At 43.3% G+C, this 15,859-nt stretch overlaps 1 protein-coding gene across 1 annotated transcript in view; it reads left to right on the top strand.

Moving 5' to 3' along the window:
• The window catches only part of BCO1 (beta-carotene oxygenase 1), a 52,977-nt gene that overhangs the window by 12,399 nt on the left and 24,719 nt on the right, over positions 1-15,859 (top strand). Inside the window, exons 3-9 of the mRNA XM_088458400.1 lie at positions 1,198-1,327; positions 4,765-4,912; positions 5,780-5,927; positions 6,742-6,965; positions 7,464-7,721; positions 14,184-14,289; positions 15,669-15,763. Coding sequence (XP_088314526.1) covers positions 1,198-1,327; positions 4,765-4,912; positions 5,780-5,927; positions 6,742-6,965; positions 7,464-7,721; positions 14,184-14,289; positions 15,669-15,763 — 1,109 coding nt within the window. The remainder of the gene's footprint in view (positions 1-1,197; positions 1,328-4,764; positions 4,913-5,779; positions 5,928-6,741; positions 6,966-7,463; positions 7,722-14,183; positions 14,290-15,668; positions 15,764-15,859) is intronic.

The raw sequence follows: 15,859 nt of genomic DNA, 5'->3' as shown, positions 1-15,859 counted from the left end.
GCGGCTCCGAATGGAGGGAGTGGAGCTAAATGATGCGTTTTCACGTCATTTAGCCCCGCCCCTCACCTCGCTCCCGCGATTTGTGGCCTAATAACATAGGAGTCCGGCCCTGCCCCCCAAAGTGCCCACCTGTGTCTGCTTTCTGGGCATCTCCCGGGGAGCAGATACTAAAGGTAGGTAAGTATGAGTCACAGTGAGGTTTAATTTGCAAAGTGTTTGAGAGGCAAGGACCATTTTTGGACGGTAACAGAGGGTGGCAAATTAAGCGTAGGCGTGTTGCGACCATTTTCAGGGCTTGTATGCAATCCCATACGCAGTTGCGAAGGCTGCAGCATCGCCATTCCAACGGTCATTCTGAGTAACCATAGGACTACTCAGAACTTTGATAATCAACTGATCTGCGTCCGATGCTGCATCTTTGTACGCAATTGGTTGTATTTGCGAAGCCGCCAGTGGGCGTCACAATACAAATCCTGCTCATCTCTGCGGTGTGTAAGCAGTGAAGGTATCACATTCCCTACACTACATATTCCGGAGCTGGACACACTGCTGCGCATGAGGAGTCTGCTGACCATGCATGTGCTAGTGGTTGATGCTGGGGAGGGATCCTATGGATCCCTCTCCCGGTACTTTATGCAGATGCTTCGTTCCGTGCGTGGCTTGATCTCTACAGCCATGAAATGGGGTTTCTGGATGGCAACTGCGCGGCTTCTGTGCAAGGGCATGGAACAGTGGGATTGTTATGGGCGCGTAGCCCAACTTCTGCATCTTGTTTGAAGCATACGTATGGAGAAGGGACCGCCTTTTTCAGATGGATCTTTGGCACACAGCATGAGGTGGCTGCAAGTGCCAATACTAAAGATGGCGGCTGCAGGCAGAAATACAGCAGGCGGCACAGTCTTCCGCATGAAGACGGACAGATGGTGGCATTAGCATGATGTTGCAAATCTGGCTGCCACTGACGTCCGCACTTTCACCCACTTCACCCGCTCAGGCCAATACGTGCCAATATTTCCTAGTTTAGTCTACATCAGACATATTAGTTATATATAGAGCAAAGTCTAGAGCAAGTGGACTTGGAGGCTTGTGACCCAGCTTAGAAAACAAATATAATAAAATGCAGATGTATTTGACCTTATCATTGCAAGATGGGCAAATTATTCCTTTTAAAACAAACCCTGGCTTGTTGATTGGCAGGTGAGGTGTACTACAGAAGTAAGTTCCTTCGCAGTGACACCTATACGTCTAACATGGAGGCCAAGAGAATAGTGGTGTCAGAATTTGGGACCATGGCTTATCCAGACCCCTGCAAAAATATCTTTGCCAAGTAAGTTCCAAATAAGTAAGTTCCAAATCCTATCAATGTTTCAGTGGATTAAAACTCAGATGTGAAATATAATTAATGTTTGAATATGCATGGTAACATAACAATCTGGAGATTCCCCTGTCATTCTGTCAGTACCCAATAGACGGGCTTAGGGCCTGATTCATCAAGGATCGCAATTGCAAAGCTGCACGCAGGCTATAGATATGATGTATGCAGGCAGGCTATAGATATGATGTATGCACGCAGGCTATAGATATTTGATGTATGCACGCAGGCTATAGATATATGATGTATGCACGCAGGCTATAGATATATGATGTATGCAGGCAGGCTATTGATATATGATGTATGCACGCAGGCTATAGATATGATGTATGCACGCAGGCTATAGATATGATGTATGCACGCAGGCTATAGATATATCATGTATGCATGCAGGCTATAGATATGATGTATGCACACAGGCTATAGATATATGATGTATGCACGCAGGCTATAGATATATGATGTATGCAGGCAGGCTATTGATATATGATGTATGCACGCAAGCAGCTTTGCAATTCCGTCCTTGCAGATATGGTAATGCACAGGAGGCATCACGCACCCTATGCATTACTTATCCCAGCTGCTTTGTACAACGCTACATCAGGTAATCTGCGGGCACATTGACCGGCTAAGTGACCCATGGGGTCAAGCAAGCCGACTACTGCAGATGAGAGAAAGAGGCAAGAAAATCAGCCGACGAAAATCCTGGCCTCTTCCCTCCCCCTCAACGCGGCGACACGTCTCTGTTTTGGGAAATGGAAGCTGCCACCGCACCCCTCCCACCCCCAAAGGGCAGCAGACTGTCAATCACTGACAGTCTGATGCCAGTCTGCGTGCGCACGCAGGACTCATTCTGCACATGTGCAGTACGGATCGGGTGCCTGCACAGATTCCCGACCATCGGGAAATCTGCGTTCAGCAGTGCACGCTACTGAATAAGGGCCTCAATCTGTCTTTAAGTCATCTTTGTTTTTAATAGTGTTGTACAATATAGTCCAGAACAAAATCCCTAATAAAATTTGCAGATGGGCTGAAGGTGTGTTGTCACTGTGGAAGTTACAGAAAAATAAATATACACACTGACTTTTTTTTACTGTATCTACTGTATATTTACTGCCGCAGATAAGATAAACGGCATAACTGCTGACTGCAGAAAATTTGAAGGGAACTGTCCCAGGTTTTGCAGATTTGTCCATGGACACTTTCATCCATTTTACACAGTGCAATGTCCATGTCTTTTAATATTCTACAGTACCGCATCTCTATCAAATCAAATGGCATGTCAAGGCAGGTCAGAGCATACTTGCCTACGCTCCTGGAATGTCCAGGAGACTCCCGAATTTCTGGGAAGTCTCCCTGTCTACCAGGAGAGCAAGGAATCTTCTAAGATCCCATCAACTTCCCTAGTGAAGTGGGTGGGGTAGATGAGGGCTTAATGGGGTAGATGTATTATAGCGGCACTTAACGTGCCGCTATAACGCTTCCCGCTTCGCCTCTTTATTGTGGCGAAGCAGGAAGCACTACCGTATAAACATCTCATCGGCCGGAGAGGGGGAGCGGTAACTCCCCCCTCCGGTGCTACCCGCTAGAGACAGCAGCGCATCAGCCTAGTGCTGATGCGCTGTGTCTCTGTCCCGGCCGGCTCCATTGAGCATGCGCGAGATCTCGCAAGTATCGCGAGATCCCCACCTGGAGCCCTGGAGCCGGCAGCCGCCGCAGCAGGGACAGCGCTGTCCCTGCTGTGGGTATAGGCTAGCGCCAGGCTGTAGCTGTCGATAACGACAGCTACAGCCGGACGAACGGTCATGCGATATGACCGTTCGTACATGGCCCTGCCGCTCAGCGCTGCTATCTTGTAGATAGCAGCACCGATAATGACAGGGGCGCATAGCGCCCCTGTCATTTACCGCCCAGACCCCCGATAATACATCGGGGAGAAGCGGTATCAGCGCACATAATGTGCGCTGATACCGCTTCTGGGCTTCGTACATCTCCCCCAATGACACTATTTATTGCAATCGCATCATCGTGACCCCCTTCCCCCCATGATTTGTGGTATTATACTGCATAGGACAGAGCCATATTGACGTCAATTGTGTCAACTTGTCCTCTGCATTTGCCACTTGGGCCTCTAATCTTAAATCTCTTAGAAGGGAGGTCCAAAAAGTCAGCTAACAGGTCCGTAACTAGGGGTGGGTGGGTAGGGCCACTCCCCAGGTAGTACGGCCTACGGGTGGCACTTTGCTGCTCCGTGCCACCTGAATTTTTTATGTAGGGTATCTGTAATGGCACCCTGCAGCCTAGAAAGCCACTGCTTGGTGCATCATTGGGATGCCTCAGGTGCTCAGCTTTTCCCTGATCCCGGTGGAATCTCCAAATATTTTGTCAACTGTTTTGGTAACAATACATGGGCGCATCAATGTTCAGGGGCTAATGCACAGTTGCACACAAGTCCATTGCATGTTTTAGCACTGCGCGTGCTCCAAACGCATCTATGGGTGAATTCAAGTCATATTCCCCTCAGTCGCATCTTCCATTTGCAGCTAAAGGGCGAAACTATAACTATCTATAATGGGCGCACAATGCCAGAGTCAACTCAGCGATGCACTAGTACAAAAGGTGGGAGCCCGCACGAAAACAGTACACCCTCCTCTCTGAAAATTACCCTGGGCGTAACTGGGTAGTAACAGGGCATTTGCACTTATGGTAAGCAAAATGAGGGCATATAGATGGAATTTTGGGTTGTGCTGAGTTGTGCATATGAGGTAAATAAATCTGTTTTCAAAGTCCATGCAACAAGGAAAGTGCTGCTGCAAGTGCACGCATAAAATTCCGGCAGCCATCTTGTGAACTGAGCTATTATTCATGACTATGCAGACTATGAAACCACTATTGACTCGTGACATTACCATACCTCCCAACATATTGGCAGACCCCCCTTAGGACAGGATAGGCGTGGCTTGACATTAAAGGGGTGTGTCTGAGGGCCATGGACACGTTTTTGGTTCCTAGTGGTGACAAATTGCCCCTGTGCCTGTTCCTGTTTTTTGCAATCACCATTACACTGCTGCAGGCACCACAGGCAGGTACGTGCGGTATTCATTCATCAGCAGCGTGAAGGGGTCATACCTTCTAATCCTGTTCAGATTGGTATAGTTCAGTCCTGATCGTGACAGCGGGACAGAGCACTCAAATAGGGGCTGTCTCACTAGAATAGGGACAATTGGGAAGTTTGCATTACTTGGTATGAGGCACTTGCAGAAATATCTACTGCAAATAGCTGCTTTGTAATTGCTGTAGTCACTAGCAAATGCATTAGTTTTAATAATATGTGCATGAGTCAGCTTGTCCAAAGCAGCTTTTTCAGTAAAGTATTGTAACCTTCATTGCAGAGCCTTCACTTACCTGTCACATGTGGTGCCTGAGTTCACAGATAACTGCTTAATCAACATCATAAAGTTTGGAGACGATTATTTTGCTTCCTCGGAAACCAACTTTATCAGGAGGATCGATCCTGAGTCTCTGGAAACACTAGAAAAGGTATGACTTTTACCAGGGATGTAATTAGATCTAGGGGGCCCCCCTAGGTTACGGCCCCCTCCCCTCTCCTCGACTTACCTCTGGTGGACGCGTCCTCCTTCAGCGTGTGCAGCGCAGGGCAGGCACACCTCCTCTCCCAGTTGGCTCATTTATCAACGAGTTTATCACTCAAAACTAGTGATAAATTTCACTTTTTATTTTTAAATGGTGCTCCAGCCAATCAGCTCCCAACTGTCATTTTTCTAACAGATGACAGTTGGGAGCTGATTGGCTGGAGCACCATTTATCATAAAAAGTGAAATTTATCACTAGTTTTGAGTGATAAACTCGTTGATAAATGAGGACTTCTGGGAGGAGGCGGCGGCGGCCATGCCTCCTTCCAGTATCAGTCACTGAGGAGAGCTGGAGGCCGGATGTGCCTGCCCTGCGCAGCAGACTACTGGAGGAGGCGACCACGGCTCGCTTCGCACTATAGGTGCAGGGGGAGGGCCGGAGCCAGGCTGGGCCCATAGCAGCCGCACCATGTGTACCTGGTTATGCCAGTGACTTTTAACCACTTACAGTCTTGTTTTTCTATTGCTACTGTACCTAGATGAATCTCCAGATATACTATTGACCAATCTGGAAAATATTCTGTTTCCGTTAGGCGGATGCAGCCAAATATTGTTTTTTGATGAGTAGTTGTGACCACGAATACAGTAATTATACTATTAGAGAAGAGACCAGCATAAACAGCTGATTATTGTAATAATGAAGAATATGGAAGCAATAATTGCACACAACAGTCGTGTAGCGGGACTTTTAAGCTTTGCGTTTCTGGGGTTAGTTGTCACTTCAACTGTTGTGATGTCTTTCTGTATTTTGTAGGTGGACTATATGAAGTATGTGACAGTTAATATAGCAACATCTCACCCCCATTATGACAGTGCAGGGAACACATTAAATATGGGGACATCCATTGGTGAAAAAGGAAAAACAAAGTACATGATTTTTAGGGTTCCTCCCACAGTTGCAGGTAAGACAGTAGAAAGAATTGAAACAAAGCTTTGATTGTGGTCATATTTTACATTAGACTTTTTTGTAACCTACAGTAATGTGCACCAAGGCAATCTATGCTCTATATTAAAGAAGAGTTGCCAACACTTTATTCTCACCTAGCCTGAGTTAATGAACACAGGTGAGATCATTAATAAGAGCACGCTAAGGGGGCAGGATTAGGGATCAGGGGTAGTTTTCAATACAGCAGTTTTTGGTGTTAGCTCATGGCCTTTTACAAAAATTAGGGGTCTATGTACTAAGCCTTGGAGATATATAAAGTGGATGGAGATAGAGTACCAACCAATCAGCTCCTAGCTGTCATTTTTCAAACACAGACTGTAATGTGACAGTTAGGAGCTGATTGGTTGGTACTCTCTCTCTCAATCCACTTTATCTCTCTCCATAGCTTAGTACATAGACTCCTTAGAATGCTGCAAGTGTGTCCATGTCAGTGCAGCTGCTAAGGGAGCCATGAGATACTGGCCCATCCACTCCAGGGTTCTAGGACTGAACAGTCTTTTACTGAGTATACGCCAGGCCTGTGCGTGATCCTATGATTAGTGTGGAGGCCCCCAGAGCGGAAGAGTATGTATCACTGAGCCTCCGACCCTTACCTGTCCTAGATTTTACTACGGGGCTTGCTGATCATGTGTTGGTTCTTGCCAAAACAATGTGAGGTCGGTGAAGAACTAACTGGGTCTACAGTGTGTGAGCAGCTACATTATACTGATACTATAATGTCCATTCAAAACTTTTTTTTTTTGCACTAACGTGAAATGATTTTCTTCCAGATAAAGATCATAAGAAAAAGTCGCCCTTGAAAAATGCAGAGGTTCTGTGTTCCATTCCTGCCAATCACCTCCTGAGTCCTAGCTACTATCACAGCTTCGGGATGACGGAACACTACATAATTTTTATAGAACAGCCATTGAAGTTGGATATCTTGAAGATGGCCACTGCCTACTTCCGTGGTGTCAACTGGGCTTCATGCATCACCTTCCATGATGATGAGAAGGTAGGTTTCACCGTATGTAGGTCACGGGTGTGGTGGTGCCGCTACCAATGCATTCTGGGAGTTGTTTTCCTAATAGAGGTCTATGCACTGGGTATTTAAGGACACAGACAACAAAATACAGGTTGAGTCTCCCATATCCAAAATGCTTGGGACCAGGGGTATTTTGGATAACGGAATATTCCATATTTTGGAATAATTGCATATCAAAACAAAAATCAATACGTGTAGGGCCTTTATGATTGACCTGAATTTGTGGTCTTTGATATCGATAGCCACTAAATAATCTATTACGGTTTGATATTTTTAATTGGCAAGCAATATGGGCTATACCAACATGTGTGAATTATACCAAGGACTATTACAGCCTGCGACTTGACACAACAACAACTTACTGTAGATATATTTACACCGATGTGTATTTGCCTATGAAATTTCAAGTTTGGGCATAGACCTTCAACCCTGGTTTAAAGTGTGTATTTCCCTTTGCATGATTTTCAGACCTGGATTCATATAATTGATAAAAGGACCAAAAAGCCAGTTGCAGAGAAATATTATACTGAAGCTTTGGTGACTTATCATCACATTAATGCTTATGAAGAAGACGGCCATGTTGTTTTCGATATTATCGCGTACAAGAACAACAGTCTGTATGAAATGTTCTATATGGCCAATTTAAGGAAAGATTTAAGTCAGGAGAAGACACTGACCTCAATACCGTGCTGCAAACGATTCATTATCCCTCTGCAATATGACAAGGTCAGTTTCTGTCATTAATTTCCCCAAAATACGGCTAATTATGTGTTTTGTTGATGAACCTACTATTGAATTTCACAGTAGTTATTGTAATAAATCAGTTTGCTATTGTGTCTGATACTGTGATTTCAGGGAGAAATTAAAAAGTAAAACTAGTGTCTTTCTCTTTGTATGTGCAAAAGTTAAGTGCAGTGCAAACATAAACACCAAAAGTACACAGTAAATACACATTGATTTAGCCCTAAAACAGTGTACAATTCCTAAAATGAGACTGGCGTGGGTAAATAGGTGTGGCTACTAATCACCACCTATGTGTATGTGTGTATATATATATATATGTTCCAGACGGCAGCACTCCACGGATTTGAAATGACTTTACAAGCCCTCTAAGGAATCATGGAACGTTTCAGATTTATTCAAAATCTTTCCTTAAGCCAAACAACCAAAATTCATCTTACATTAACTACTATAAACACCCAAGTGTGCACAGCGCCGGACAGGCATCCCTCCCCCTCCGTCGGCGTGCGGCATGATATCACACGCCCCGCTTCCGACGACGGGTCAGGTGAGCGCCTGTTGCCATAGCAAAAAAGTGTAAGAAACCATCACCATAGGTAACCAAACCTAAACATGTATATACTAGCAAAGATTTGCCTTAGCGCAATTATATAACAGTTATATACTGTATGTTTTACAGAGCAACCTGATCACTCATTTTAACAGATAGAATCTAAAGTATCGTTTCTAAAAAACACAGCAAAATACCATAAATCTACTGATTGGGGTATATGATCTATTAATTTATATCTGAGGGTAGCTAGGCTATGTTTGGCAGATACAAAATGTTTAGCGACCGGCTGGTCACTCTCTCGACCCTCTAAAGCCAGTCTAATGGGGGACCTGTGTTGTGCTGCACGTTCTTTAAATGTGCATGTGGTCTTACCTACATAGGCCAGACCACAGGGGCACTTAATAGGATAGATAACAATCCTGCTAGTACATGATAATACGTGTTTAATAGGAATTTTCGGACCTAAATGTGGGTGTGTATTTTTGTTCTTGTGTGTTTTTTAGTTATGGTCAATTCCCATTTGACATATACAGATACCACTGCAATAATCTTGTCTTGAATGTAGATTTATGGTATTTTGCTGTGTTTTTTTAGAAACGATACTTTAGATTCTATCTGTTAAAATGAGTGATCAGGTTGCTCTGTAAAAACATATATAACTGTTATATAATTGCGCTAAGGCAAATCTTTGTTAGTATATACTATATACATGTTTAGGTTTGGTTACCTATGGTGATGGTTTGTTACACTTTTTTGGTATGCCAACAGTCGCTCACCTGACCCGTCGTCAGACTCAGGGCGTGTGATGTCATGCCGCACCCCGACGGAGGGGGAGGGATGCCCGCCCGGCGCTGTGCACACTTGGGTGTTTAAAGTAGTTAAGGTAAGATGTATTTTGGTTATTTGGCTTGACGAAAGATTTTGAATATATCTGAAACATTCCATGATTCCTTAGAGGGCTTGTAAAGTCGTTTCAAATCCGTGGAGTGCTGCCGTCTGGAACCCATATCTACAGTACAGCCTGCTGTTTGTGGCTCTAGCACCCCGGTGACTGGAGAGTGCTGGTCTCAATATTTACTATATATATATAGATATATATATATATATATATATATATATAAATATATATATATAATCTGTATATACCAGGGGTATTAAGCATGCGTCCCTCCAGCAGCTGTGGAACTGCACATCCCAGCATGCCCTAATTCATATTTGCCTCCCCTCCCGATTCGGAGGGGCTTATGATTTTTTCAATTTCCATCTTTCTAGAGGTGTTTTACATAGGAGGATGCCAGATTTCTAACCCCCTATGTTCTGGTCTACAGGAGCTAAAATAGATGAACTGTAATGGTGTCCAGGCAAAGCAAGCAGTACAGTGGGCAACACAACCACTTTTGCTGTTTAGTAAATCTGCATTTATCTGCCTGTCTATCTCTCTATCAGAGGTTCAATGATTATAGGAAGTCATGAGAATTTGAAATGAACACTAAAGTGTACACTAAATGAACAGCTATTGATTTTATTTAAGTTAACTCATTTATACCCTTCAGTCATACGGGTCGACCCGGGCCCTGGCTAAGTGTGAAAGGGTCCGACCCGGGTTGACTGTGCAGGGCCCTTGTTCCTCCTAGCTATGGGGTTTTTCACAGAGGACCGACCCGGGTCACCTATAGTGTGAACGGTGCGACCCTCGTTTTTAGAACCTGGTCCCACTGAAAGGAGCTGGTTGGCTGTTCGGGGCGCTGTCAGATTACCTCATCAACAGGCGCCAGAGGAGAAAGCATGGCTCACTAGTGTGGAAGTGGAGGTGTGCGAGCTGCTAGCTGTCAGGGGTGAGGAGGAGATATCAGGGCTCTCCTCCTGCACAAATAATGGCATTGAGTATTAGCCCACTCCACCATCAGTGTGCCCTTCTCCTCCTGAAATAACACAGTGCAATCACGGCAATGTGCCATAAGTTAATAACACCTTTTATAGAAAATAGATTATGTGAAAATATGTAACATTCTAAACAGGAGGCACAACGTACCAGCACAATAAGTAGCTCAAGTTATTGGTTACTGGCAGAGACTTGACCGGGTCTTGTGACACCCGGTGCACACACCGTATCCCCCCAACGCATGCACGAACAGGGGGTGTGGCCTCATGGGAAATCCCTCCAATGGCGTTCCCAGCATCCACGGTGATGCTGGGCTGCCCCCAGAGACTAGTGCCTGCACTGTCAGATCCTCTTCTATGACAGGAGCCGGGTGCTGCAGGAGAATGTCAGACTACCGCACCTGGCTCCTGTCACTGAGGAGAAGCCCGCATTTTGGTGTCACCCCCTCCAAAGGTGACACCCGTTGCAGCCCGCATTCAATGCACAACCATAGCGACGCCACTGGTTACTGGTAGTCCTTTGCCTGACCAAAGGTATACTTACACTAACTACATTTTTGGATATGGCATTAAGAATTAACATGTTCTGACTAAAAAAACAAACTATAGGATGATATTATTATGATTATTATTATTATTGTTAATATTAACATCTTCGTTATTTTTGTATAGCGCCAACAATTTACTCAGTGCTATACATTAACGGGATTATAATACAAATAAACAAAATACAAGGACATGACAAAGAAGATAAAGATGGTCCTTCTTAATCTTGGAGGTGGTCAGGGGCGTATCTACCCCTTGGCCAATATTGTGGGTATTTGCCAGATCGCAGTAGCAGTGTGCCCAGTATTTTCTCTGACATCATGCTGGCACTGCGTTTGGACACAGGGATTCGTAGAATTGTGGCGACAGCTGCTGCCATCAATGAGGCCTCATAGATTATCAGAGGAACAGAGATGGCAACAACATGTTTGTGTTTGGAGATGATATTCCAGGAAATCTGTCAAGTTCTCCTGCCCTGGGGGTGGGACACTGCTTGGGACCACCGTTTAATCTCTCACCACCCTTTTTACATCTTGGGCCAAATGTCATAGGGTGAGATTTTAGAAAATATGAGAGTTTAGCATTGGTCGAGTTTTATCTTCAAAATGTGAAAACATCTGAATGAGAGTTTAAATCGTGAGTCTTCTGAGTCTAAAAACATGCCAGTTTGCTGGTTCTCGGACCCTATTACATTGGCCGCCTGATAGTTCACTGCTAAACTCTTACATTTTCTAAGCTCTCACCCTATTACATTTGTCCCCTTAACCTTTCAATGTTTGTGAGAGGATGGTCATGTGGGAGATAGGGCTCACAGCTGACCTGAAGTCATGCTGTTATTAGTAAATGATACCGGATGGAAGTGAGTTCCTGTCATTATGTATTGCTGTAATTATTTCAAGAAATGAAGTTCCCTTTAGATTTTAAAATGTTCAAGACGTAAAGGGTGAAAATAGATCTGTTTCTTGTCTTTCTCATTTTAAACAAGATGCATTTTGCAAACGTATTATTACTATGTGCTCTGCAGATCTCTTTTCAAATTGATAATCCAATCCAAAATTAAAGCAGATGCTCTGAAAAGTAAATGTCATTATGAGGTTCTGGATTATTAGAAACTAGATATGTTCAATTTCTGAAGGGAAAAAAGTAACTTACTTAAAATTCACTTAGTTTATGGAGTTATCCAATGGGGATGCAGTCTGGAAGCCGACGGTCTAAATGCCGACGGCCGGCTTCCAGACTGCTTTATCCCGACTAGGGACGAATGACAGACATCTAAATCTAGACGCCTGTCATTTGCCCGACGTCGGGAGACCGGTGCCCGGCATCCCGATCGAGCGGATGCCGGGCGCCGCTGTGTAGAGCCGCGAGGGGGGAAGGGTTAGCTTTAGGGCTCCCAGGGGAGGGATTTAGGATTAGGCACCCCCCCTGGGAGGTTAGGGTTAGGCTAGGGGGAGGGAGGGTTAGGGTTAGGCACCCCCGGGGGGAGGTTAGGGGTTAGGCACCCCCCTGAGGGACTTAGGTTTAGGCAGCGGGGAAGTGGGGGTTAGGTTTAGGCACTTTGAGGGGGGGTTAGGGTTAGGCACAGGGGGGAGGTTAGGGTTAGGAACCCCTAAGGAGGGTTAGGTAAGGTTAGTAAATACTTACCTTTAGGATGATCGGGATTTCCTCCTTTGTCAGGCAGCCGCTGTCGGGAATTGAACCGCCGGCCATCCAATGTTAAATAACTTCTAATGCTTGCATTGTAAAGGCCTCTCTTGAAGTTTTCCTTTATCTCTCTGATGCCCTTCTGTGTTCATAAGTCAGGCTTATTTACTATCTGGCACAGTTTTAGGGGTAGATTTACTAAAAATTAAAAACAACCAATCAGAACAGATTTAGCTATTGTTTCTCTATTGCATTCTAGAAAATAATAGACAGAATCTGATTGGTTGCTATAGGTAACAACACCACTTGTCTGTTTTAGAAGCTTTCGTAAATCTAACCCTTAAGCTGCATACACACACAACGATTTTTTGAACGATTATCGTTAAACGATATCGTTTAACGATAATGGTTTGAAAAAATCGTTCACTTTCTGAGTCAAATGATGAACGATAATCGTTCATGCGTGTTCACATTTGTAGTTTGTAGTTTGTAGTTCAGTCAGACTTGTCAACTCATTAAGGGCATATGCAAAAATCATTTGTAGTTCAAAGAATCGTTCATTACACTTTAAAAAAGTCTGGCAGATAATCTGACAGAAAATCGTTCAGAAAATCGTTGGTAACAAAATCGCTGTGTGTGTATGCAGCTTTATTCTTACTATCCTGAGATACAACACAACTCTACCGCATAATTGCTTACTCTCCTGGGATGTCTGTGAGACTTCTGAATTTTCTGGAACGCTGTTGTGTTTTAGGGCATTATAAAATGGGGGTAGTGTCATAATGGCGTGAGGGATGTTTTAATATTAACCAAATTAAACAACTGCAGTGAAAACAATTCTGTTTATACTGCCCATAAAAACTTCACTATTATTTTTTTAAATGTTCCCCTCAAATGTACCAATATTCTCATCTGTATTGTTGCATTTATTATTACACACTATGGGGCATATTGAATTGGCCACAAGGTTTTCCCAGCAAAATGTACGCAGGCATCGCTACAAATTTTCTATTACCACAGTTATGCGCGCTCCCGATACCCGCAGTATCCAATACAAAAAAAAAACAGTTGCAACAGTTAAAAAAAGGGGGGGGGGGGGAACAGCTTGTACCTAAAAACATTTTTAAATACTGGGTAACAGTAATAATTGTTATTACTGTCCCAAAGAATAATATATATAAATACATTTTATTATTTATTTATTTAACAATTTTTTTAAATGCATTAAATGGCTGATTTGTACTTTTTTGTGAATCACAAAAAATTATAAAAACCTTTTTTTTCATTTATTACAACAAGGAAAAATGATTAGAAAAAAAAGGTGATTTTAGGCCAATTAAAATTATATATATATATATATATATATATATATATATATAAAATTAAAAAAAGATAATCAATTATTTTTCATTTAAATAAATGTTTTAATCAAATTTGGAGTGAGAAAGGTAAAAATAAAAAAAGCATTAATTTGGGGTAATTTGAGGTTATTATTGGTTTTAACATGACATGTAATTATTAGACCAATTAGGCTAATTGAAAACTTCCATTTGCCTATTTAGTAATTGGGGGTGTCCAAGGGGTTCCGAATTGATCTCCAGCATTTTTAGCTTAAAATAGGGATTTTATTTTTTTTTAGACCTGTTCTGGGTCTGCAAGAAAATAGTCTGATTTTCTATCCAGCAATTGAACAGAAAAAACCTTGCTGCTGCGGGAAAAAGCCAGCAGCCGAAAGGTTAGCTACGCCCCTATATCAGCATACATTGCGATGTTATGAACGCTAACTGGTGAATAATATATTTTCTGTCATTATCACTTTAAAGAAAGCAGAAGTGGGAGTTAACCTTGTAAGACTACCTGAAACAAGCGCAACAGCGGTCAAAGGCAAAGACGGCGCGATATGCTGCCAACCAGAGCTCTTATGTGAAGGTAAGGAGCACCGCGGTTACTTTTTTATGCGGCTCATACTAGTGCCGGGTACACAGCTAGTCAGCTGACAGACCTATTTTGTGTGTTTGCAGATGTGCATATACACTTAACAACCAATCTATATGTTTCGCCACAGGAACCGGTAGTGACGTCATTGTCAGCGGTTTCTACAGCCGGCATAACGATTCGATCGGTCGTCTGTGCACACAGGCAGATGTGCAGGATATAGATGAAAGATATATCGCATCTGCTGTGCTGCATGGCTCATATCTGGTGGATGGTGCCAGGCGATATATTGGCTAGTGTGTACCCAGCATTATATGACTATAACTCTCAGAACATTCAAGGATTTTTTGAAACATTGTTGCTATTTTATCACTAGGTGACTCATTTTAAAGCATTAAGCTGGGTACACACTAGGACGACGGGTTGGCCATCAGGCCGATTCGCCGTCCTATCTGACTATTGGTAAGTGCATACACACACATGATATATCGACCGTTCAGTTGAACGGACGATATATCTGCCAGTGTGTAACCAGCTTTAGTATGTCAAATAATTATTATTATTATCCTTTATTTATATGGCGCCAAAAGGGTTCCGCAGCGCCTCAAAGTACATTAACAAATGAGTAAACTCGTAAAACAGCGACTTCCAATACAAGACAATACAGAATAAGAACATGGTTTATAAACATTGCTGCAGCGATCATAACACTCAAAAAAGCAGTAGAGCGTCAGCTACCAAGTTTTAGGTGCCCTTGTGGAGAGTTTTGAGTAGATGATCGTATGAGTGAGGGAAGCAAAAGCACATAAGGGAAGAGGGCCCTGCTCGTGAGAGCTTACATTCTATAGGGGGGGAAGACAGACAGGGGGGAGACAGATAGGGTAGACAGCGAGGAAGAAGCATGTAAGCAGCAGGTTAGGATGAGAGCTGGAAGGCTTTGAAGTAGTCATTACATATACATTGCAGTTGTACTTACAAATATTAGAAACAAATATTGACTTTTCTATATAGAGTATTTCTGATATAATAATAACATGGCTCTCTGTCCCCCCCTATTGGCAACCGGGAAATAACCTCACCAGCAATGGACTATGCATCTTATGGGACAAGTCAGTGCTCCGTGATGTGCCCCAGAGTGTCTCTGGGATGGTCATGGAGGCACTTCATCACATCATAGCAATTTAGTTCTGCTCATTTTCCTGTGCACCTCTATGGGGTTATGAGGGAAGATGGGCAGAGATTGGTCACTGTAATAAGCACAACTGGATATTGCGGTGGTGTTGGACTGCACATCACAGATATTTGCATTCCCCCTTAATGTCTTCTTGATATTGTGCAGTAATACAAGTATACATAATGTTTTATACTTCTAGGAATTGAACTACCTAGAATTAACTACGACTATAATGGCAAGAAATACCGATATGTTTACGCTTCCCACGTGGAATGGCGCCCCATTCCCACCAAGGTAAAGCCTGCCGTTTCCTAGCAATATATCTTTCAGAGAATCAAAATGTACGATTTATAAAAACAGAAGATTCTGCTAAGTACTGAACTAAATCAA

The sequence above is a fragment of the Taudactylus pleione genome, unplaced genomic scaffold (genome assembly GCF_031769625.1).
Source record: "Taudactylus pleione unplaced genomic scaffold, aTauple2 ptg000828l, whole genome shotgun sequence".
Lineage (NCBI taxonomy): Eukaryota > Metazoa > Chordata > Amphibia > Anura > Myobatrachidae > Taudactylus > Taudactylus pleione.
The sequence above is the reverse complement of the archived record's forward strand: the minus strand, read 5'-3'. Positions and strand labels throughout refer to the sequence as shown.